At 42.5% G+C, this 23,753-nt stretch overlaps 1 protein-coding gene across 17 annotated transcripts in view; it reads right to left on the bottom strand.

Annotated features, from left to right (window-relative positions):
* FOXP1 (forkhead box P1) overlaps positions 1-23,753 on the bottom strand; it is a 671,570-nt gene that overhangs the window by 182,062 nt on the left and 465,755 nt on the right. The window contains exon 1 of one of the 17 annotated variants that reach the window (XM_066245818.1): positions 2,211-2,303. The exons of 15 other annotated variants lie outside the window; for them this stretch is intronic. Coding sequence is in view for 1 of the 2 variants with exons in the window: in XM_066245819.1 (XP_066101916.1) it covers positions 397-408 (12 nt within the window). In the remaining variant the exon portion in view is untranslated. Of the gene's footprint in view, positions 1-396; positions 411-2,210; positions 2,304-23,753 lie in introns of those variants that run through there. One more of the 17 variants, XM_066245819.1, reaches the window with a different exon arrangement.

Genomic DNA, 23,753 nt, shown 5'->3' with positions numbered 1-23,753 from the left:
AAAATAATACTATTTTAATTCATTTTGTTAAAATCTACTTTTAATGTAGCTTAGAGCCTTTCCCTAGGTCTCAAGGACTTGATCTGACATATCCACCACCCTGAAGATCGTCATCTACATCCCATGATATTAAAGGCAGGAAGGTTTTCTTGAGGGAAACAGACATACACATCACCTCTGCATTATAGCACCTGCCTGACACCTTTACAAAGAGGAGCAAAATTTGGCAGCTAATAAAATTACACTGTGAATCTAAAGGAAAAATTCTGGTATATTTTCTTTTAACTGAGCTGATTATGTTTAGATCTAAAGTCAGGATATAGTCTTCAATAAAACAGATTTATCTGATAGTATCACTGTTTAATAAACACACACATACCATAAAAGTAAAGCTACTGAAAAAGACATAACTAAGCAAAGCATCTAGGCAGCCAAACTACTGAGCAACAAATCATAAGAAATTCTGTGTCATAAAAACCTTACATCACAAAAAATTAATCCTCAGTAAAAAAAAAAAAAAAAGCCTGGTGAATTTGCAGAAGGCAAAAAAGTCTCCTGAGTCTTAAGGGTTAACTCACTTGCCTTTCAAACAAAATGACACATATAATTTCCTTATATCATAAAACAATGTATTTATTCTTTTCTGTGTATCTGGGAAAGACATGGCTTTCTGAGTGGAAAACAAAACAGAAGAACTGGGTCACATGTTTATTTGCTTCAGCTACTCCCTTCCCCTTCTGATAAATAATCAAACATGCCATCCAGAAAAAACAACACCAGCAAGCTGGGGAATCTGATGGTCATCCAGCAGACTGAGGTACCAAGGAAAGCGGCCTACTGTTCCCACACTGAGCCTGTGGCCCCTGCACCGACACTAACATCTGAGTCAACACCTCCGTTCACTCTTTTCCATTTCCCTGCAATTACTCCTACTGTTAACCATATTGTCTTTAAGGCAGTCACAACGGTAACTTTTTTGTTACAAAGTACAACTTCTGAACTGTTAACAAAAAACAGCATAGCAAAGCAACACACACATCTATTCATTTTATTTTTTTAAATGTTTCTTCTGTTAAGAGGTTTGAACAACTACAGACTATATATATATATATATATATATATATATATATATATATATATCTTTCTCTCTATACTAACAGATGCTGTTTTACACATTAAAAATGTAAGGCTATTTAGTCTGGGGACTACCAAACAAGGTTCAGATTAATAACAATTCCCTTAAGAGCAAAAGAGCTAATTTTCCATTTCCTGTGTATTCCCTGGTCAGTACATAGTTAAAAAAAAATTAGCACCTGGCTTACTAATTATACTGCAGTTGGGGGTCAGGGTTAAGGAGAGGGGTAGAGAAAGAGGGAAAGGCAGGGAGAGGGAGACAGTAGACAGGAAAAGGTAGAACTCTTAAAAAATGTCAAACCATGTGTTAAAAAACTCATTTCAACAGAAAGGACAGATAGCAATCACATGGCTCTTACACGCGGGGCGAAGCGGCAGCCCAGGTCCCAGGGTCCCAGGGTCTGGGGGTCCTGGGGCCTTCCTGCCACTCTAATTATCCACAAGGAGGATTCTGAAAAGAGCCTTCCAACATCAAAGTTAACAACCCTCTCAGAAAGTGAGGCAGGCTTTCTTTCCCTTTGCAGCCTACCCTGTTTAAACAATAGTAATATGAATGAGATAATGACCATGCTTGTTTCAGCAGCCAGACTTTTATTAGCATGAAATTGGTACAAATAGTATCAAGAGCAATTCATAAATGATGACGGAGTCACGATACAATCATCAGAGGACAGTTCTGCAGAGGCAGGACCCCAGGCACAGTCCCTGCAACCCTCTTACTACTTGTCATTACAGGAAAAAAAAGAAGACCACACAAAGTAGTGTCACAAACAGGGAGAAAGAGGTTTTAATCTACATTTAAGCCTATAAAACTGTCTGGATGACACACAGCTGCTTAATTTAGCTGGTAACATCCAAAGACACATTTGAAAGCAAGAGCAAAGAGTTAGAAGAAACCAGTCCTTTCAGACCTCTAAAAAGAAAACTGCCTTCAACGGAGAGAGGAGGGAGGGAGAACAGCAGTAAACAAGTTGGATCATCTTATTCTGCCCCTCAGAGAATGTCTGTCTGCACACAAGCAGAGCCCTAGTTGAAAAGTTTAAGCAAAAATGGTCCTTTTTTCTCTGGACACTTACTGGAGCGTTTGACGGAGTGAGCAGGCACTGTCTGCCTTTGGGTTTCAGTCTTCTTGCTGCAGATGGGTTCTGGCTGTTTCTGTGAAGCGGGGGTTTAGGATGGTAGAGAAGATTTTGAATAAACAGGAAGTGCTGCGGCTGCAGCACACTCGGATCGGAGAAAAGGAGAAAACGCACTCACTGCACAGTGAGTGCCCTTTGTGGCAACCTCAGGGACGCCTGCTCCCCGGGAGCTGGCTGGGCTCACTCAGTGACAAAGAAACCACAAGAATTCCTCAAGTAATTCTTCACCTTCAAAGCTGAAAGATCAGTTGGAGCTTGCAGGTAGTCTTCGCAGTTGCACTGGACAGTTAAAGAAATCTCTTACTGCTCCCACGCTGCCCCCCCTCAGGTCTGCGGTAGCGGCACAGCCTGGTCAGTGCCCCCCGCCCAGCCACAGCTCCTCCTGCACAGACACACTGACAGAGTCTGGGGAAACCCTCTCCCAAGACAGTCTTGTGATGACACTTACAGAGTCAGGATGCTAGAAGAAGAAAGAAGAAGAAAGGAGTAAGAAGAAAGAAAAAGGGGAAGGGATAGGGGAAGAAGAGGAAGAGGAAGAGGAATAAGGAAGAAGGAAGAAGAGGAAGAAGGAAGAACAAAGAAGAAAGAACAAAGAAGGAAGAAGAAGATAGAGGAAGAGGAGGAGGAGGAGGAGGGGAAGGAAGAGAAGGAGAAAGAAAAATTCAGATTCTGCACACTTGAGTAGATTTTGTCCCATGTATTTGTAAAGAAGGGAGGGTCCTGTATTCCATGGACATGCTTTTGAGCTGGCTCCTGCAGCTTTTCCTTTACATTACCCTCCTAGCAATCCACCGAACCACCTGTGCATCTTGATGCTTTGTTCACCTATGTGAACCTACCCCAAACTAATTATCAAAGTTCTGTCTTCTGTCAGCTGAGCAACTTGACAGACACTGTAGAGAAATAAGTATGCTGCTGAAGGCAGAGCAAGTCAGCCCGAAAAGAGGACGAGGGGTTGGACAGCCATATCCAACAACAAAAATAAAATAAATAAGATAAAATAAAATAAAATGAAATGAAATGAAAGAAAGGAAGGAAGGGAGGGAGGGAGGGAGGGAGAGAGGGAGGGAGGGAGAGAGAGAGAGAAAAGGGGAAGAGGAAAGAGGAAAACAAAAATTCTCTCTGAAAGTGCACTGCTGTGTGGCAAAGTTCCTGTGCCACGGAAGCCACTGATTGTTATTTACGTGCAATGCTGGACTGCCTGCCACCCAGGTGCTAACATTTGGCTAAAATAACTCATTGGGAACTGTCAGTGGGATGTTTACATAGGCCCCAATCTTTTCTTCATAGGAGGAAATTTTTTACTGGAATTCATCTTCTTTTGATCTCACATTCAAAGCAACAGCAGCTTGACAGACATTCAAGTCTGAAAGCAAATCCAGACGTGGCAGATAAACCGCCAGAATATGACAGGCAGAAGCATATAAAGCTTATAAAAATGAAGAGAATAGCATGTCGCCTGAGTATTACAATAGCAGAAATCAAGAGACATATTAGGTGGAACTGATCAGCCACAAAAACAGTTCAAAAGGCAGATCACAGAAACAGAGGACTGGGCTACGGGAGAAAGATGGGAAGGATCTGGTGCACAGACCCCCCTCCCCGGAGCCTGCCAGCTGCCATTCCTGCCTCTCCACTTGGAGGAGGGGGAGAACCTTGGACCAAATGTTCCTGCCTAACTCAGCAGGTCCACTCATAAATGCTACCCATCATTTCCTGGCCATTCATTTACAAGGAGCAGGGAAAAGGCAGACCCTTACCTTGCTCAGTGTCCAGGATGCTGCATTATATTAACACCCACTGCATCTGTAAAGCAGTTTCAAAAGGTACAGAGCTGGACCCATGCAAGTGGGCAGTTAGGAAAGCCATCTCTCAACACATGATCTCAAAGTAGTTGGAAATGCTCAAAGCAGTTCCCTAAAGTGACCAGTTACCAAATGAACACCAATGCCTCAGTCACACAAATAGATGCGTTTAGTCCTACAGGCAGAGAACTGACCAGCACCTAGCAGCTTCGAAGCCAACTGTGGCAATACCATAAATTACCCCAAAAACTTTCTTAGAGGTTCACAATTATTTCTTTTTTAAAAAACAAACAAACACCTTTTTATTTTAATTAAAGTGCATATAATAAAAACGTAACTCTCTTAACATATTTTACTTCTAACTGTTTGTTAACAAACACAGAATGTGAACTGGCAGCACAGGTTAAACAGCAACAGAACGCCAGCCCCTGATGCAGCTCAGTCACAGCCGCAGCTGACGCCCTCTGGGACCACGGAGCCAGGTCTCCGGCAGCACCTTGCATTCACCAAACCAGCCCTCGCTGAGCGTCTGAAGCCCTGCTCCCTGGCATGTACTGTCAGTTTATAACAGTATCTCATAAACTGTTATAAAACTTCAAAAAAAGAAAAAAGAAAAAAGAAGAAAGAAAGAAAGAGAAGAAAGAAAGAAAAAAAGAAGGAAAATTAGCCCTCTCCTGTAATTCGCATAATAAGCCAACAGTAAAATGTGGGTTTAAAAATATATTGACCAATTTAAACGCTGTAATCAGTTTAGGGGTTTTGCCTCATGCAAACAAGACCTTCGGGTAGCTTAGTAACAAATGTGAAAAACAAACAAAACAAAAAGCCTCTTGATTCTAAGATTGTTTTTTAAAATATTACCTTTTTATGCCTGTACAGCTATCTAATGTGCTAATGCTGGTTATTTATCTTCACATTGTATTAATTCAATGTATAAAAGTGGCTACTATTGTTCTCCATTTTTTTTCAAAAAGTTGATTTTAATGCTTATACCAAATACCTTTCAACAAAAAACCCCACGTTGCTCGAGTTGTCATATTTATCTAAAAAAGGAAGTTTACTGCGCAAAAGCAAAATGCAAACTCCCTTATACATTATGAAACACATTCTTCTACAAAGAATGCTGTCACTACCACAGTGAAGCAAGCAGCAGCAACACATCGTTTCTTGTGGCCGTTAAAATGCTTTTTAAAAAATGTTCCATGTACAAAGACCTTCATTAATATAATTAAACGATTGTTGGGTTTTTATATTAGTTATATATATATATATGGATGGATGTGTGTATATAAACAATGTCATTTAAAAACCTCATAATAATATCATTAAAGAGCTTCCATTTTGAAAAGAGAAATTGTCTGCTCAGGGCCATGGAATAGTAGCCATACTCTTAGCTGCTTCCTCTGTCTCCCTTTCAGATTACTCCTGGACTTGAATGTCACCATAGACCTTGAATCCTTGAATGTGAAATGGCTTCACGCTAATTGCTCTAATTGCTTGAAGATGTGCAGGCAGGTGAAACCTGATCCCCGTGGCCATTGTAGACCAAGAACAACATGGGAGTGTTTACACAGTGGTTTGATTTTAATAGACAGAAGGGCTGAGTTTAAGACAGCAAAAGCACAGCTAATAGGTGACCCCTTAATGCAGTCCTTCTTTAAAAAGGAAAAAAAAAGACACAACAAAACACGATTTCATGTCCTAAAAGGTAGTGTCCTAAATGCCAAGGTTATTCCCTTGACTCTTGGAGTACACGTTACTTTGCACCTGACATTACACCCAAAACTCTACCCCAAGTACATTTTTTTTACCTTAAAGCAAAAAAGCACTTTATTTTTTTTTCAGACTTTATTCATTTGAAAGAGAGAGAAAGAGAGAGAAGAGGGGGAGGAGCAGGAAGCATCAACTTCCATATGTGCTTTGACCGGGCAAGCCCAGGGTTTTGAACCCGCGACCTCAGCATTCCAAATCAACGCTTTATCCACTGCGCCACCACAGGTCAGACCAAAAAAAACCACTTTATATGTCAGTTACCTTACAAACAGATTATGACTGTATGGTATTTTCAAATAAAGTGTACTCATTTAAATTTTAAATTTAATATTTTTCACTCCTGGAATAATCTCTGTCACTTAAAGAAGCCTGCACCTCCTTGTTTATTTCTTTGCTTCTCCTACCTGGCTCCCTCCATTTATGGAATTTCTGACCCTTGTACATTCGTTGACTGCAGTAAAAGTTGAGCCCCAACCGTCCCCTATTGGTGCTTTAGACAAGTGTACATCCTCTCAAGCCCTTTTTCCTTTGGTACTGTGTGACACTGTGGTTTCTTCTCGTCTAGAGAGGCAGGGCAGCCAGGGTGGTGGCTGATACAGTTACTCTATGACAGTGGCCATTCTCCCTGAATATTCTAATTAATTGAGATGGATGCAAAATTGACAATGGCTCCCTAGAGCCCCCTCTTAACAGAGCACAAATGGTACCAATGCTGGACAAGAAATACACTACAGCATGACCAAGATAAAAATTCCACAAAGGAAACCCCCAAAGGCTAGGGGCTGGTTTAGACAGGTGTTGCAATACATATAAAATCTGAACGTAAAGGAGTATTTTACATACAGCCAAGGAAGCACTGCCGATCAGGAAGTGAGAATTAAACATTTACTTCTAAAGGGAAAAATAGCACCAAATAATGATATTATTTTAAGGCTAACCTGGGCAATTTAAAGCAATAGATATACCTTATAAATGAGAACAAACAAGCAGGAAACACTCCATAGGGGCTGGAAACATTCTCCAATGGCTGCCTGCTAAGTCATGCCTGCACATAAATTTCTAATGATGAAACACACAATGCAGAAGAAAAGGAACACAATGTTCTTTTAAAGTTATCAAACATTTTTAGTTGTATAAGCTGAGTAGTAAATATAGGAGCTTCCATTGCCTGGACCATTTGTTTTCAAACACTGAGAGACAAGTAATAAAACAAAAATAACTAACTGCCCAGAACCCCCTCTGAATCACAACCACACAGCCGTCTCCGGCTTCACAGACGTTCATACCTTGTTCTAAAAGTTACAATCCCTTATTAAGAAGTAATGTGCCCCTGGAAAGGGGAGGGGGGCGAGTATTCGTTTATGTCCATTTAAAGATTAAGTATAAACTAGTCCAGTCCAGTGAGGGAAACACTGAGAGAGACAGGAACAGCCCGCCCCGCCGTGTTCCCCTGTGAAAGCCCTAGCGCAGTGTGCCTGGTACCAGGGCTGCCCTGCTCACAGGGGGTCAGCAAAGCTATGCTAAACTGACAGGTTCAGTTTACAGCAGGCCAGGACTTTGTTTGGGTATATTGGCCTTGATCACCGCCAGCTTAACAACAGATGGCTAGAAAACTTTCATTATGCTTCACAGGACTGAACTGCAAACAATCCAGAAAACTGAAAAGTTTAACTCCCTCCAAACCAATATGCCCAATCAGGGCCTGCCCAGAACCAGTGAACCAGCACAGGCCAAGGGGACTGCGGAGCGATGGTTAAAGCAACTGCCCGAGTCAACTCAAGGCACTGTTCCAGATACCAGAAGAGCAGTGACTCACCCAAGACTTGCTTTTAACTGTTCAGAGCCCAGACCTTATAAGGACTTGTAGCCACTGTGTCTTCTTTTTTATTTTCCCATAGTGTCCTGTCGACTTCCCTTCCTTTCAGAGAAAGAAACTCTTCCTCCAGATAATTCTCAAGCTCTCTCCTTTCCTGTCTTTCTTCCTTCTGGAAATCAGAAAGAGATGACCACATAGTCTCGCTCTAACACCTAAGTTTAAATGATTTATCCAAATCTATATAAAATTTAAATATTCATTAAATTGATTCAATCACATGAACCCTAATACCTCCTAATGCTCTGAGACTCTGAGACGGAACATAAATGCACCTTCAAGGGTTTAATTCAATCAGCAATCTGAGAAGTCTTATCTCTAGAAACGTGTTATAGTTCCATATTATTCAAGAAATGAATAAATATGTTTTTCACAAATGTATTTTAGAAGCTACCTTTCCCATTATTGAAAGAAAATCGTGTTTATTGCTCCTTTAGCTAGTGTAAATGCATAAATGTCAACAGAGACAACAAGGAAAACTGTCAACTAAATATTGTTTCTTTCATGAGCTCTTCTTCCAAGTCAATTACGCCTTTCAACTTCTGGGGCATTGTATGATAAACTGGCAGTAAAAATCATTCACATTAATATACCATGGTGCCTTGCCTGCAAAAGGTAATTAAAGAAGTAAATGACTCATAAGAATAGACATATTAGCTGCAAAATGAAAGGCAACCGAGCTGCCACATAAAAATATGTAGCATTAAGATACTGCATTTTCATATTCGTGTAATCAGCTTCAGTAGACTAATGCTTATTTAATCCAGTTCCGTGCTAAGTCCATCAACAACTGTTTTTTGCTGTTTTCTCCATGACTGAACATTATGAGTGCAGGTTCAGAATAAATACAGCAATGAGATTTTTGCATACTCAATTGAAGAACAGGTTTTTACATTTTAAAATTTATTTTTCTTTCTACAAGAAATACAACATAAAAAAAAATTACTGGTGGAGAAAAAATGTATTGCTAGCTAGACCTATCTCTTTAGCTAGCAGCTCATTTCAAGGAAACAAGGCCGTCTCCGTGTTCACCATTTCTGAGCCACTCCACTACCATCAGCCTGGGGAGGGTGCCAGGCCTCCACCTGCCGGTCTCTGCTACCTTTGTGAAGCACTCCCTTTCGTTAATAATGTTCTCCATCAGCATTCACAGGGTGAAAACACGTTATCCTTGGCAGGGATGGAAAGAGAAAGCCAGACGAGGAGGCGGCGGCGGTGGGTGCCAGAGAAGGCCTCCGACTGGCCTCGTGGCGGGTTCCTTTCCTTCCCCGAACTGTTCAAACACTGTCAAAGAGAGGGGGTCTGACCCTCAAACTAATGCCTCTACTTTCCATTGCTGCCTTTCAACTACCAGTGTGCTCTCTCCTTGTCCTTCCCCTCCACCTCACCTCCCAGTCCAGCCCAGCAGCAGGAAAGCCCCATCCATGTGGGCGGAGAGTTTTCACTCAAGTTGTTCACTTCGCAGCTTCTGGAACCTTGATCTTGACCAGTGAGGTGAGTCCACTATTTGTACTACTACTATTTCTGGCAACATTCTGATGTACAAGTTTCCTGGAGGTTGGAGAAATGCCTGCTCTTGTTGTGGAAATTAGGGCTCTTGGCTGATGACGGATGTGGGCCTAAGGCTCTGCTAGTTCAGTTGGGGAGTTTGAGCATCAAAACTTGCAAACCCCAGCGTTCAATGCTGATGGTGAAACTCGGCCTATCAGACATTAGGGTACCTACCTGTCTTCTATCATGCTTGCCCAGCAATTCACTCCCTTTCAACAACTGAGGCCTCTAGATGAGGTCTGCTAACTTACAAAAAAAAAAAATGCAAACAAAGATTGCTGACCTGTTTTGCTTGTTTGTTTTTTGTTTCTAAGATCAAAGGCCTTCAACAAAAGCAAAGGCCTAGATTTCTTACAAGTTGTTCCTTCTTCCCTCCCTCCTTCTTTAAAACTGAGGGGCAGCCAGTCAGGTCCTCAGAGACAGTCCCGGATGAGAGAACGGCCCTACAAGGACCCTCTGCTGTTTGTTTATCTTGTAACAGGGCTCAGAACTGCAGAGAGCCTCCCAGATTTAGGCTTGATGTATTATTGCCTCAATAGTCGAGCAGACACTGCTTGGAACCACAATTAATGAGCTCTAGTCCTTTTTCTAATTAAGGAACAAAGGTTCCTGTGTGCACAGAATGGTGATGCTGTCTAGAGAACACACATGGAAAGGGAAGTGAATGCTTCTAATTGCTACAGAATGGGACTTTTAATATTTAGAAACATAATGGGATGGAGAAATAATAGCATGTCAACATCCTTTACAAACAAGGCTGTACAAAATAGTGTTAGCTGTTAATAACACATTATCAAAAATGGAAAATTATAAATACCATGCACGTAACCTTCGTATTCACATGAATTTACCTATATGTGTGAAGACAATGGTATATGAATTTTTTAAAAATACATTAAAAAAAATAAAAGACCCTCCTCTGAAAAAGAAAGGTGAGAAGCAGCTTCTCTGAGCCTGATGTTTCTGAGACCTGAGCAGATTAGGATTCAAAAGTGTAATTAAGAAAGATAACCCCAGTTTTTATAGTAATGTGGGGTTGTGAGAAATATGATACGCTCTCTCAAAAGTGCTACAAATATACCACACGTCCAAATAGCCCGCAATGCTTGAAAAGCACACTCCCTGCCAAGGGCAAAGCTGCTCTGCAGTGCGGGCGCAGCACATGACAGACTGGCGTTCAAGTCCATTAGCTGCTATGTGATAGCGGCCCATTCACTAGCACGCGGCCTGTGAAAATCTTAGATCTCTTTAAATCTTTGAATTGGATTACTGCATTAATTCTTACGCACTGCAATCCTTCAACCAAGTCAAATTACCCTCATCAACAGTGGAAAAACTACCTTTGCAATAAGTTTTTTAAAAAATATATTTATTACCTTTAATCACTTTCACATACTTTGCTCAGAAATGTGATGAGCTGAGGGCAACAACTCTGAAAATGGCAGCATTCCTAGTTTTGCATATTAATTTGGGTGAAAATAACAGAAGCAGTGGCATGGTGTTTGAAATCTTTCTCGCATCTACAGGACATTTCCTTTGATAATTACAACCTCTGATCAGAAGCACAGGAGAATCCTGGGATGGTGCAGGCTGCCCGTGCTCACGCTGCCTGGGCCGAGCAGGGCCTCCTGGCCCTCCTTTCTAGGGTCGCATGAAGGAATTAAGTCTGAAAAACATGCCACTGTCCAGGAGGGCACTGGCATCTCTGCCCCGCACGCAGTGAATCAGAAGGCAGGCAGAATGGAGAGAGGGGACTGCAGCTTCCCGTGCAGAAAGGACCTCAGAACAAATACAACAGAAGCTGCTTCAATTCTTCCATCACCACTTTTTCTGTTATTGTTGAACCTGCCTTGAGAATTCACCCAATACGTCCTTTAACTGTGATACAAGGAAAAAAAAGTAAATTGATCTGCTCTGCCCTGTTGCTCCCTGAAACAGTCTCATCGGAAATATGATAACAGCTTGACAGATTTTAAACAACTTTTGGTACTTTTATGGCAAATGAGCTCCTCGAAGCCTGACTGTCCTCCAGCTCCCGGATGTTACTACTCTGGCTCTGCCCTGCCCACACAAGCGGGCAGAAGCAGGCAGCAAGTCCTCGCCTGGAGAAGAGGGCGCTGGGGGCAGGGCTGGGCAGAGGCAAGCCAGTCTGTGTTTATGGAAACAGATTATTTTCACATCAGGTACTAAGGAATGGGAATGGAAGAGGTAGAATTTGCTTTCCAGGATTTGATAGAAACCAACACTTCTGAAGAACTATAATAAAATGCCAATCGGAGTTTGTAATAAAAACTCAGAGGCACTATAAGGCTCTCTGAAGCGCCTCTGAATCATCAGAGAAAACAAAAAAAGTATACTGTGCTCAAGATGGCTGCATGTAAAATGCATTTACTTCAATCTATAAATTTGAAATGAGGTAGTCTTTACTTAGTAAAGGATGAAAAAATCAATTAAGTAAAATGTTATCTCCAGTGATCCTATAATCTATTGTAACCTATTTTTTTTATAATTTCCAAAACCCAGTTGTTGCTAAGATTTGCAGAGGTGTGGCATAGTCTGATAATAACAAAAATGGCATCTATCAGTCTCGCTGTATGCTAGGCATTTGCATTCACTGACCTTCTATCCTTCCAATGATCTTCCAAGGTGGGAATCATATACCCCTTTTACAGAGGAAGAAAACAAGGCTCAGGGAGGCTAACTTGCAAAAGGTCAAATATTTTCTAGATGGCTGATTGAATGTAAAAGTGAAATCAGAGAGAGGAGCTGTGTAGAGGAGGACTGGGAGGGACGAGGCATCTGCCGCAGGCATTAAAAACCTACTGGAAACCTTGATACAAACATCAGCTGGTCTGTGACTCAGAGACTCAGCATCCACCTCCTCGCCAGTGGCCCTGCACGTTTCAAATACTGTGTTCCTCTTTGATTCTGCCATTTGTAGAGTCGCTTTTCTCTCTCAAGAGCTGCACGAATGTCAATCAGGTGCTTTTCAAATAATCACTGCCTTAGCAGTAGCCCTTGTGATTACATTGGTCACTGCTCCAGCAACCTTTCAAAACAAATGGTAAAGTTACTTTTTTTTTACAAGTACAAGAACCATACATTCTACTTACATGCCAATTAAACACATGATTTTTGATGCCTATTCTGTACCAAGCACAGGCTAGGCACTGGGCCTATGATGGTGCCTCTTCCTAAGGCTCACAGTCTAATGGGAAACAAAGATAAGACACAGGCAATCCCAAGTCCAGAAATAATTAGACAGCCACTATGAAGGAAGCCTTCATAAAAGAACAACTTCCTCTACTTGTCATTTTTAGCCTTGTCTAGATGAGGCCATCAAGGAGTCTGTCCATGAGGAGGTGATATTTAAGATAAGACCCAAGAGTAGAGAAGGAATCAAACAACAAAGGAGAGAGAAAGTTCAGGAGACAGACCGGAGAGGCTGGAGAGAAACGTAGGTCTGAAACAGAAGATGAGCTTACTGACTAGTTGGTGATGTACAATCGCATTGTTCAACAAGACTGTTTACCTCATTCTTTTCAATCCTTTTAAGGCAAAAGATGTACACAGATAGTGAATATGTTTTTAATCAATGGCCTAATAAATACAAAATGTGTTGGCAAAAAACTCTAAAAACATAAGAGAATTTATCTAAGTACTACTAAAAAATAAGTGTTTTAAAGTTGGCCCGTTTCTGACTATCTGCCTGTGTCTGCCCCCCAGTGCTGTAATGCAGGGTGGTGGCAGCACTCCCGGCCACAGCCCACACTCCTGTCCCACCTCTTCAGTCACACACTAATCAAGGTGTTGATGTAAAGAAGTTTTTCAGTTTTATTTAAGGTCCCAAATCAGCTGAGCTTAGGATAGGGAGGTCATCTGAATGGGACTGACAGAGTGACATGGAGTTTGCATTTTGGAGTTTATAGGTTAGAAATAAAGGAAGTCAGGTTCAAAGTAGAAGAAAAACTGGATGCGTCACTGAACATCAAAGTGGAAGAGGCCACAGGGCAGTACATGTGGGCAGCCTCAGAAGCTGAGTCGTTCTGCCTTCAGCTAAAGTTTATGGAAGAGCTTCTCTTACTCAGTGAGTAAGAACGAAAATGAAGGAAAGACAGCTTGCAGGTGAGTTCTGAGTCCCACAGGAACCTACCTGGGGTGCCCAGCAGAACCCTCCCCTCCCTGCCTGCCTCATCTTCCTCACCTACACAGAGGTGGTGACAATAAAGAGCAGTGGTGATGTGCATCTTAGGAGAACATGTAGGGGAAACACTTTGAAAGTTGTAAAACACACACACACACACAAAAAGAAAGTTGTAAAACACAATCCATTATCTATTCTAATACTGATCAAGACACAAATATGGGCTCATCTTTGACTAAAGAAGAAGCGGCACATCCCAAACCATTCTGGAGCAGTTTGGCCATCCTGCCAAGTACGTGGAGATGCCTGCCTGTGGGGGAGGTAGAAAAGTGTCAGCCTGTGGCCTTGGTGAGGAAAACCGTGTCTCCTAGCTTCTCTCCACCACTCCTTCCAGGGCTGTTGGGAGGGCAGAGCCATACAGCCTGGGTTCAAACCCCAAGTCCACTCTTGACCTCAATCTAAGCACTATGAGCTGAGTGAGGCTGTCTCAGTCCAGCGTGAAGGGAATGACAGCACCATCCTAGGGAATGGTGTGAGGAAGTGCTTCTTAAGACAGTGCTTGGCCCTTTGCAAGTGCCATTTAGAAACTGCTATTATTATTACTGCTATGGATTCCAGAATAGGAGCTGATTCCCCCCCCCCCCTTTTTTTTTCTTTTTGGCAGAAACACATTTGGAAACATTTGGAAGATGTGACTTGGTAAATATGTAAAAATATATCTGTACTAAGGATTTTTTTTTACCACACATGCCTTTTACTAAAAACCTTCTAATCTCTGAAAATATGAAAAGACCCCTCTACTGTCATGATTTTGCCACATACTTTTACATTTTCACAAAGGAACTAAAAGACTATAAAGGTCTTTAAAACTCTGATTTATTGCTTTTTAACGAGTAGTTTTGGGGAAGCCAGAAAAGAGGATTCCCCGGCTGGAAGATAAGGGGAGGTAAGGAATTTCAGCCCAGGGGTCAGGGACAGGAACAGCCAGAAAAATAAGGCAAAGGAAAACCAAAACAGAAGCTGACTCCAAATACCTGGCGGGTACAGACTCCCTTCTTATCCTGGCTCGTCACCTGCTGGACTCCTGTGGACTTTGGATCATCTCTCCCTGAACTATGACCGAGTGGGCAGGCAGACCGAGAAGCAGATACCTGGAGCAGGGCAGTAAGCACCATGATTGTGGCTTACAAATGTCCAGGGTTGGACGTACAGAGGCAATGAAGTCAGAGCAGGTGCTACTGTGCCCACTCCTGAGCAGCAAAGGGTGCCCATCAGATAGCCTGGTGACAAGGGTGTGCAGAGAGGTGGGCAGGGGAGGTTCTGGCCAGAGAGATGAGTGTGCTTGCAGATAAAAATCCGAAAGTGAGCATGGAGTGTTTGGGCCCTGGCAGGAGAGATCGGAGCGCTGAGAAGCTGGGTGTATCACAAGAAGCAGGTGTGTCCTCGTACAGAAACTTAGACATAGGTGTTGTTTTATTTTTCTTTATTTTAATTTTTTTTGAGAGGGGGGGGAGGGAGAGAGACCAGAAGCATCAACTCATAGTGAGGCTCCTTAGTTGTTCATTGACTGCTTTCTCATATGTGCCTTCACCTGGGAGCTCCAGCGGAGCCAGTGACCCCTTGCTCAAGCCAGCGACCTTTAGGCTCAGGCCAGCAACCATAGGGTTATGTCTATGATCCCATGCTCAAGTCAGTGATCCTACACTTGAACTGGGGAGCCTGTGCTCCACCTGGCGACCTCCGGGCTTCAACCTGGGACCTCAGCATCCCAGGTGGATGCTCTATCCACTGAGCCAATGGTGAGGTGTCTTCTATTTTTAAAATAAAAAAAATTATTGTAGAGTTCTGAGGGTTCTTTATATAGTCTATGTACAAGTCCATGATTGGAGATGAGATTTTAAAATATTTTGTCCTTGTCAGTACCTTGTCTTATTAACCAGGAATTATATTTTCAATTTAGAAAGTTCCTTTACACTATGTTAGAGAGGAAAGATGAGAAGAAAATTTTTTTTGGGGGGGGCAACTTACCAAGAAGTGAAGACAGTGGCCTGAGAGCCACAGCTCTGCCACCGTGCTCAGCACAGAGAGAGCGCTCGTGGCCTGGCGGGAGGCGGCAATTCAGGCCACTCGGGGTGATGCTTTTAGTGCTGTGACTAATGATGCCACGTAAAGGTGATGTCTTCCTGTCCTCTGTTTTTAGTGCTGATGAGCCATCCCAGGTAATAAATCAAAAAAGCCAGAGTGGCTATTTATATGGCAAGATAAGGGAAATAAATTTCAATGCCCAAACATGGCCCTCCTTATACTAAAAACTGACTTAGAAACACTGGTCCTTTTCGTGAGGGTGCCTTGGAAAACCAGTACATAGAAAACAAGCATGGGTCGATTCACCCTCCATTTTAAGGGAAGCACTGTTATCTCCTGAGATTAGCATGTCAAGGGGAAGAATCATTTATAAAATGAAGAGTAAAAAAATAAAATACTTATTGAGCAAAAACATGTTTGTGGACCTTCAAGAATATATTAATAAATTGCATGTAGTCACATTCTTTCTTTCAATCCTTAAAAGAAAACCTTTACTGTGCTTTGCAAACTACTCTAATTATCTCATTTTCACCAAAATTCAGATATTTTGAGTTTAAAATGTATAAAAATATAAGCATTAGAATTGTGAACAAGAGCACACCTAACCATGGTGTGAGATTTCTAGGTGGAACCAAGGCTGAAGGGCAGAGTTAATACCTTGGCTGGAATACTAAGAAGACAAAGTGAAAAAGCCCAGACTTCTCGGAGCACCCCAGGGACAGAGCCCTCCCCTGGCCAGCACTCTGCTGCAGACAGTGTGAAGCCATCCATCACCACGGAGCAAGGCTCTACTTGCTGGCACCAAGGGAGCAAGGTTGCCACCTGTCCAGCTCTCCTCTGAATGGTCCTCATACAATGTCCCTTTCTGCTCCAAACTCAAAACAGCATTTCCTCTGGACACCAAGACTGTCTACCACTGCGGCAAAAACAGACGCACTCTAGCCACCTGGAGAAGTCGTACATGAACCTTGCATCTGCTGACCAAATTCTGGGTCTGCTCCAAATGGGCCCAGTGCTCCTCCTTCTCTCTCTCTCTCTGCTTCCCTTCTGGCCCCGATGTCTCTTCTCTGCACAGCAGCTGAGGGGTCTTGTGAAATGCACATCCGATCATGCCATTGCCGTGGCTTCCCACTGCGCTCAGCAGGAACACTTGCTGTCTTACTCATGTGTGTACAGCATAGGGGTTACACACATGTGCTGCTTAAACAAAAGATTGAATAAATAATTGTGCCAAGGTAGGGAGGGTCCTGTAAGATCCTATCTTTATTTGCATTTATTTTTAAATATTTAAAAAGAAAAAAAAATGGAAATGTTCCTGTCTTCTCAGAGGTAGGAATGCATTTCTGGGATACAGTAACAAAAAACTCAGAAATTATAAAAAAACCAGTAAGATTGATTATGGCAGAAATAGTATAATAGCAAATCAAAAAAAATCATTGAAAACACTAAGTAAATAACTACATTTCATTAACCTAGAAAAATGGTCTAATTTTTTTGATACATATAAACCTCTTATAAATTAATAAGGAAATAAATAAATCCAATAAAAAACTAGGCAAGTAATATGAAAGAAAATACAGATGTTGCTTAAAAAATAAAAAAAAGAAGTAGCTAATCTCACTTTTAGGGAAAACATATCTAATTTTATTTATTTGTTTTTCTTTTTCCCATTTATTTCTGAATCAGTTGTCCAAGGATAAACATGAAGCCTTGAGCTCCAGAGAAAAACTGAAGTATACTCAGGCACAATACTGTAGATGCAGGCCTGACCTGTGGTGGCGCAGTGGATAAAGCATCGAACTGGAATGCTGAGATCACCAGTTCAAAACCCTGGGCTTGCCTGGTCATGGCACATATAGGAGTTGATGCTTCCTGCTCCTCCCTCCTTCTCTCTCTCTCTCTCTCTCTCTTTCTCTCTCTCTCTCTCCTCTCTAAAATGAATTAAAAAAATAATTTGCAAAAAAAATTTCTTTAAAAAAAATGTTGGCCCTGGCAGGTTAGCTCAGTGGTAGAGCATTGGCCCGACATGTGGAAGCCCCAGGTTCGATTCCTGGTCAGGGCACACAGGAGGAGCACCCATCTGCTTCTCCACCCTTACCCCTCTCCTTCCTCTTTGTCTCTCTCTTCCCCTCCCACAGCCAAGGCTCCATTGGAGCAAGGTTGGTCTGGGCACTGAGAACGGCCCCATGGCCTCTCCCTCAGGCGCTAGAATCGCTCCTGCCACAATGGAGGAACGCCCCAGATGGGCAGAGCATCACCTTCTGGTGGGCATGCCGGGTGGATCCCGGTTGGGTGCATGCAGTAGTCTGTCTGACTGCCTCCCGCTTCTAACTTTGGAAAAATACAAAAAAAAAAAAAAAGTGATGCAGCATTATCTCCCTTCATTTGACCTATATTAATATTGCTTAAACAGGAGCACCAGTCTCAGTTTTCTCATCTGTCAAATGGGAATAATCATAGCACTGACCTCACGTAGGTCAGTCTGGTGAGATCACACAGAAAGTGCCAAATGCAATTTAATCTAAGCTATCTTTTATCATCATGTCAGGCACCTACCTACAGCAAACAGGAATTCTGCTGCAGCCAGTTTAGCAGGAGTTCAGAGATAGGAAAGACCTTACTGACTGAAGCAGCAGGTGTGTCGACAGTGCAGGGTTAGAGTAAACTGCTGAGAGAGCTCGAGAGGGAGGCAAGACCATATCTCATCCAAGCTGTCAGAAACTCCCCGGAGGAAAGAGTGCTCAAGCTACACCCATCTGGACATGCTTTAATCTGCTCAGACAGTTCAATAAGAACAACTACCATTTCTCGGGCCAGGCATTGGAAATAGCAGTTGGTAGAGAGCAGAGATGGCCTCTACTCTTGAGGAGTTAGACGTTATTAGAAAAAAGAATTTAAATGTTTGCAAAGCAAAAAACAAACAAACAAATAAACAAACAAAAAGAAAACCCCTAAAATTCAGGAGGAGGGTTACCTACCTGCACAGATTATGGGAGGAAATGCAAGTTATGCATAATGAACCGATTCTGGGATTGACTGGATGCGAGAGGGTGTTCACAGATGCTTATTATATTATGCTTTATAACTTAATAAGTATGTTGAATACTGTATTTAATAGCTTCTATGGTTCCTTTTTTTTCATGTTAACATCCCCGAAATTGGAACGCCTCTTAGAAGAGATAATAAAGCAATATGGATTGGTTGCCTCGGCTATCAGTTCCCCTTTATTACTGGTATATAAAATAAAGGTCTAAATGGTTCAATAAAATGTAGCATACTATTTTTTTATGTATCAAATGTTATATTTTCAAAAATAATAAAAATGTTTTTAAAAACTACATTATGCCTTTGGACAGGCTGAGCATTATCTTGTGTGCTATTAAGAAGAGGCAGGCATGGACGTTCACACTGTCGGGCACAGGTGCTGACTTCATAGATGAATTATGCTTCCCTCTAATTTACTTCACACTGAAAGTCAGATTCTATTAAAACAAAAAGTATTATGGGGCTCTAATTCTACAATCAATGTATGTTCTTATTCCCCCTCCCCTTTTTATTTCTGCTGGTGAGAGGGGAATTGAAAATCATTTATCTACAAAAGTGATCATTAGTATTTACTAAAGTAATTATCAACATTTATACCATTGGAAATTTAGTCCATAACTCATCCGGGTATCCCAACCATCTTCACACATCATCTAATATAAACAATAATGTGGTTCTGGATAGCTAGAAGTGCCATCTATTCCTAAGCTTTAGCTTGGGCAGCATAAAAGCAGGAAATGGTTTTGCCAAAGTCAGGACACATGCTGGAAGCAGACTCTTCTTCCTCCCTTCCCCCTGCTCCACCCAGACTTCCAAAGGAAAGCTGCAGATGGCTTTGGTATGAGATAAAGGTGAAATCAACAAGTGTGAGGAGGATGCTACTTAGATGGAGCAGGATGGCCTCACACTGTCAATGGATGCATCTTTATTTTCCTTTAAAAAACAATTATAATTTAATATGGTAAAATTATATCATTAAACCAACTCAACTGGAGTAAATTCTCCTTCTGATATACATTCAGAAAGGCAGTTCATATTCTGTCCCTAAAATATATCTATTACCTTTTTGTGTCTACCCGCCACTTCTCTTTTTACCATGATACGTGAGATAAGTTTCAGACAGTCTGGCAGGAGGAGGAAAAAATAAAGCAACCCTGAAACTCAATACTTATCTTACTCATCGAGACCTTTTTGATCTTTGTGAGTGTAAATTAATACTCAACTATAAGTATGTTCTCCAACTCCCCAAAGCACAAATTTCTGTCTTCTTACAGTCTCTACAAGGACCATTACTTTCCTCTCTTTGTTAAAAAAGCATGATGATTTAAATTAATGAGTTAAGTTTACACTCAAGCAAAGAACTGTCACATGCTCATTTTCCAGTTATGAATCTTTACTACAAGCAGCTTAGAAGCATCATCTGCAATATGGTTTTCTTCTACCTTGATGTTGAGAACGTGTGGGGTCATTGAGAATGTGAGGTTGTTTTCTCTAGGATCCTGGCCCTCTGCAGCTGGTCACATTGCTTTCGTCTGGTCAACCTTGCTTTAGACAGGTGTGACGTGAGGCAGTCTAGGTGGGCTCTGAGTGTATAATTATTGACAGTGCCCCATCCAGCTGCTCATCTTGCTGGCCCAGAGCACAGATTTGGGCACACACCACATATGAGTTCAAATTCCTGCACATCTATTTGTTAGTATGTCCCATTGGGTAAGTTATTTAAGTCATTCATGTCTCATTCTCCTCGACTGTCAAACTGAAATACTGCTACCTAGGGTAGACATTTATTTGGGGCGTTAGGTAATATAACCAAGCCTTCACAAGCTACATGCCATGAGTGAGTACTTTTCATACTGTATTTCTTTTCAAAAAATTTTTTTAGATTTTATTTATTGATTTTAGAGAGAAGAGAGAGAGAGAGAGAGTGAAGGGCAAGGGAGAGGGAGGAAAGGGAAGCACCAACTCGCAGTTGTTTCTCATCTATGCCTCGATCGGGCAAGCCAGGGGTCTCAAACTGGTGACTTCAGCGTTCCAGGTCAACACCTTATCCATTGTGCCACCACAGATCAAGCTACTACTGTATCTCCTCAGCATTCCTCTGTGAAGACCCAGACTCCAATCCCCACATACGGAATTGGCAGCAACAAGCATATGTGTCAGGGTTCATCATATCATAGGCAGGCTACCTAGGTCAAGGGGGGAACAAGGTTCAGTGGAGGGAGGAACTGTGAGTGCAGAGAAACAGGCAAGGAGATTCTGAAATGTGCTCATCTCTGTCTGCCCTCCCAAAGACCCAAAGACCAGAGATCACTGATTGTCCCCTCCCACTTTATGTTAAGGGGCTGTACAAAGAGCCATTTAGGAAGAAGACACAAAGGAAAATTTGAGGGGCAAAGGACATGATCACTGCTGCATCGGATAGAAAGCTGCAGATGTAAAGCCCAGTAGTTTGGCAAAATCAAATTCCTTTCATTTATTTCCAATAGGAGATGCATGTCTATAAAGTTGTTATTATTATTATTTGGACAAAGCTAATAAAACAGACTTAATTATTTCTTGGTCATACTTTGCACAGAAAACCAGACAAAAGAATTATGACATTTTTACCCACCAAGCGCCTTAGATAGAATGCCCCGCCCAGGACCTACCCTTTTCCACTGGCCTCTTCACAGACAAGAAGCTTGTGGCCCACAGGAATGTGTGACGGCCCAAGGAGAGAACTATTAGCAAAACTGGTCCTAGGACTCCCGAGATATTTTTCTTTCCATCACCTCACTCTGACTCTCTTCCCAGAGATGAGCATGCTACTTCACAACAAATCATGCATCTTCCCCAGCGTCGGTCCACTGTGTCACTCTGTGTGAACTCACCTGAAAGTGACCCAGAAGGCACATGCTTCCAGCAGCCCCATGGAAACAAATGAACTGCACTCCAGTTTCTGTTTTCCTGCATCCTTCAGAGAGGACACAGCAGGCATGCAGCAGACGTCTCTCGCAAGCACTCGCCAATGCTAAGCTCAATGACAGCTTGCCATGAGTATGGGCAGGACGTGTGAGTGTGACAAAATAGCCAGCCTTGGTTTCTGTTACTTTACATGGCACAGGAATTTTGCAGATGAAATTAAAATCTCTAATCAGTTGGCTCTCGGGTAATGAACAGAGATTTTCCTTGGTAACCTGGTCTTACCAGGTAAGCCCTTTAAAAGAAAGGCTGAAACTCTCCTTGAGACAAGAGTTCTTCTCAGTGAAGTACTCTGGGTCTTTTTGGCCCTAAGGAGACAAACTGCCATGTGACGGAGAGGGCCACAAAGCCAGGGACAGTGGGAGGCCTGGAGAAGCTCAAGGCCGCAGTCTCCTACACCACAATGACCCGAATCCCATACATTCTGGACAACTGGTGAACTTAAAAGAGGACTTTGAGCCACAGATGATATCAGGACTCGTGGACACCTTCTTTACAGACTTGTGAGACCCCAAGCAGTGGACCAAGTTAAAATAAGTCTGGACTCAATAGAAACTGCGAGATCATAAATATATGTTGTTTTAAGCTAGTGCGTTTATGGTATTTTGTCCCACAGCAACACAAAACACACCCACACACACACACACACACACACACACGTTTTCAGTCTATGACTGGGCTCCACAAGAAGCAGTTGAGCAATGCCTGAGGTTGCTTGCTGAGGAAGCCAAGTGTGAGACAGGGAACAGCAGTAACTCTGACCTGTTTCTATACCCCAGCTCCGAAACTTCCTAGTTCTATTGTTTTGAGTAGTTAACTTAATGTTCTGAGACTGTTTTCTCATTTGAAAAATGGGTAGGATACTAGTTGCTACCTCAAAAAGTTGTCATGGATATTAAATGAGTTAACACACAGAGAGTATTTAACTAAGTGCCTGGCATATTATTCATACTGGTACATGTTAGTTTTTGCTATTATTCAAATACACAGTCCTGTTCACTGGGTACTAGTTCACCTATCTGCACAACAGGAAGGATGGAGTGGGAGGCTTTGAGCATCGCACCTGTCCAGATGGACTCACAGACTCTGCCTAACTCAGCAGGTCCATAGTGGACTTTCCCACCATGTGCTCAGCAGGCACTCCTAAGTAACTGCCTCCAAACCCCACACTGGCCCATCTAAACCAGAATACTGAACTTGGTGACCCAATGTTTACAATTATTGTCACCATTCAGATAAGCACATCCTGCTTGCTGCTGAATAGCCCATCAAAGGCCGGGTTGGCAACGCACTGCAGCTGTGGAAGGGCCTTCCACACACCTGTGTGTCCCACCCACCAGCCCCCAGCAGCTTCAGCCCAGTGCTCAGAGAGCCATCACACTGGCAGCGTGGGGAAAGGGAGCTAGAAGAACGTTACCGCTGCAAAGTTACATTTCAGTTCTCATTAGTCCAGACCTTCACCTTGAATTAAAACATCTCCAGGGAGTTTTCCAAGTCCAGACACTTCCTCCTAACGAGTCTAGCCCATGTACTGCGCACAAAAGCACACTTCAACCTCCCAAGTGAGCTAAAGGCTCTCAACTCTGATCACGGTCTACCCCCCAGGCGCCCACCATTCCCACCCCACAGGGGTGGCTGTCTTACTTGAAAAGAAGAGAAGACATTACCACCATCTAATCCTCTTGGTGAAACATGGGGTAATGAAAAGAAACACATCATGGAGGGACCTGGCCATGTCTGCTGGGGTGTAGGTGTGTCACGTTAAGGTAAAGAGAAAGGTTCCCACATAGCAGTACAACCGCTCAAAGCTCAGCTCTAATCAAAGGTAATTATTTTAAGAGCCAATCACACATGAGAGAGGACACCACATCACAAGCCACATCATTAATGGAATAAATGACAGTAATTTTTAAGTACTGTATTCTGTGCTTTCTAAAGGTGTGTTTCAGAAGCACTGCAACAAGCATTAATAAATAACATTTACTGGGCCCCTACGGGACATATGGACACATGGCACCTAGGACTGTGGTGACTGCACAACTGAAACCAGGCCCTCAAAAACAAAAGATTGGGCCCTGGCCGGTTGGCTCAGTGGTAGAGCATCAGCCTGGCGTGCAGAAGTCCCGGGTTCAATTCCCGGCCAGGGCACACAGGAGAAGCACCCATCTGCTTCTCCACCCCTCCCCCTCTCCTTCCTCTCTGTCTCTCTCTTCCCCTCCCACAGCTGAGGCTCCATTGGAGCA

This window comes from Saccopteryx bilineata, chromosome 10 (assembly GCF_036850765.1).
Source record: "Saccopteryx bilineata isolate mSacBil1 chromosome 10, mSacBil1_pri_phased_curated, whole genome shotgun sequence".
Taxonomy (NCBI): domain Eukaryota; kingdom Metazoa; phylum Chordata; class Mammalia; order Chiroptera; family Emballonuridae; genus Saccopteryx; species Saccopteryx bilineata.
Note: the sequence above shows the minus strand (reverse complement) of the source record. Positions and strands in the feature narration are given on the sequence as shown.